Genomic DNA, 1,317 nt, shown 5'->3' on the forward strand with positions numbered 1-1,317 from the left:
CTTTTGACATTTTGAGTGGTCAAACCGCAACACCCTCAAACAGCGAAGATCGCCTCCACGTCCGTGCCAGCCTTGAGTCCGAGACGAAATTTCTGAGGATAAAATGGTAAATGTCGTTCACACTGATAGATACCATCTCACTTCGCGTAGTTGCCTGGAAGCAAGCTTCGACCATTTCCTCACGTTCATGAATCCCCGCCGAGGCCCCTATTTAAGTATGCACTCACTCCGCTCAGTATCCGACCAAACTTGCCGGGAAACCTGCCGGCGACGCTTTCAGGAGAAGGAAGAAACTAGTTCAGAAGAGTCGAGGGTGCACCGATGGATCGGAGCGACGCCGGGGAGGGAGACTGCTCGTCAGGGGCGAACTACCGGGGCGTTCGGCGGAGGAAGTGGGGGAAGTGGGTGTCAGAGATCCGGGAGCCAAAAAAGAAGTCGCGAATCTGGCTCGGAAGCTTCGAGACGCCGGAAATGGCCGCGGCGGCCCACGACGTCGCCGCTCTCTACCTCCGCGGCAGCTCGGCGCGCCTCAACTTCCCGGAGATCGCGGGGCAGCTGCCTCGTCCCGCCAGCTCCGACCCGAACGACATCCGCCTCGCGGCGCTGCAGGCCGCACTCAGCTTCGCGCCCCCGAACTCCCGCACGGAGGAGGCTGCGGCGGAAGCTGCTTCTCCAGCAAGTGACACGCCGTTGGGTCAGTTCCCCGGCGACGAGATTCCCTTCGACTCGCCGAGGCTATGGAGGGAGTTGGCGGAGGCGATGCTGCTGAGTCCGCCGCGGTTTTGGTCCGCGGCGGAGAGCGACGTGCAGGAAGACGACGCCGATTGGGGTGGGCAGCTCTGGAATTTGTGCAAATGATGCTACCCTCCTCGGTAAAAAAAAAAAATGAGAATCATATAACAGCACTGTGAGTATCAGAGTATGAATGCTTAGACTATTAGGATTGTGCCGTCACGTGACTTGTCTTCATCGCATGTATACATGTATTCCCGCATTGGGAGGTACCGGGTACGGGACTTCGGGTCGGATCCCGGTCACTGATATCAAAATAACTCAAGATATTTGAATATTTAAAATAATTAAAATAAAAAAAATCAGGTATTTTTAAGCATATTCCAAGTTACCATGCCTATTTTTATCGTGAAATAAACATTTTTTCACGATTTTTTTTTTGTAGCTCTTCGATGTATAAAACTTATATGTTAGAATGCCAAGAGCCGTATGTTCCCCTCTAGAAGATTGAACCATTCTTGTCTATCAGACTCATTACATCAACATTGGGAGACTAACAAACAAACTTTGTAAGTGCGATGAAGA

The 1,317-nt window shown here is 52.2% G+C and overlaps 1 protein-coding gene across 1 annotated transcript; it reads left to right on the top strand.

The window, feature by feature from the left end:
- Nucleotides 1-254: 254 nt before the first annotated feature.
- Nucleotides 255-1,113, top strand: LOC116245474 (ethylene-responsive transcription factor ERF039-like). Its single transcript, XM_031616997.2, has one exon. It carries the CDS (start codon nucleotides 322-324, stop codon nucleotides 856-858), a length of 537 nt encoding a protein of 178 aa, XP_031472857.1. The 5' UTR covers nucleotides 255-321; the 3' UTR covers nucleotides 859-1,113.
- The last annotated feature ends 204 nt before the right edge of the window (nucleotides 1,114-1,317 follow it).

This window comes from Nymphaea colorata, chromosome 1 (genome assembly GCF_008831285.2).
Source record: "Nymphaea colorata isolate Beijing-Zhang1983 chromosome 1, ASM883128v2, whole genome shotgun sequence".
Taxonomy (NCBI): domain Eukaryota; kingdom Viridiplantae; phylum Streptophyta; class Magnoliopsida; order Nymphaeales; family Nymphaeaceae; genus Nymphaea; species Nymphaea colorata.

Excerpts from the sequence above, each read along its gene's own strand:
- LOC116245474 (XM_031616997.2), top strand. The coding sequence starts at position 322 with ATGGATCGGAGCGACGCCGGGGAGGGAGACTGCTCGTCAGGGGCGAAC.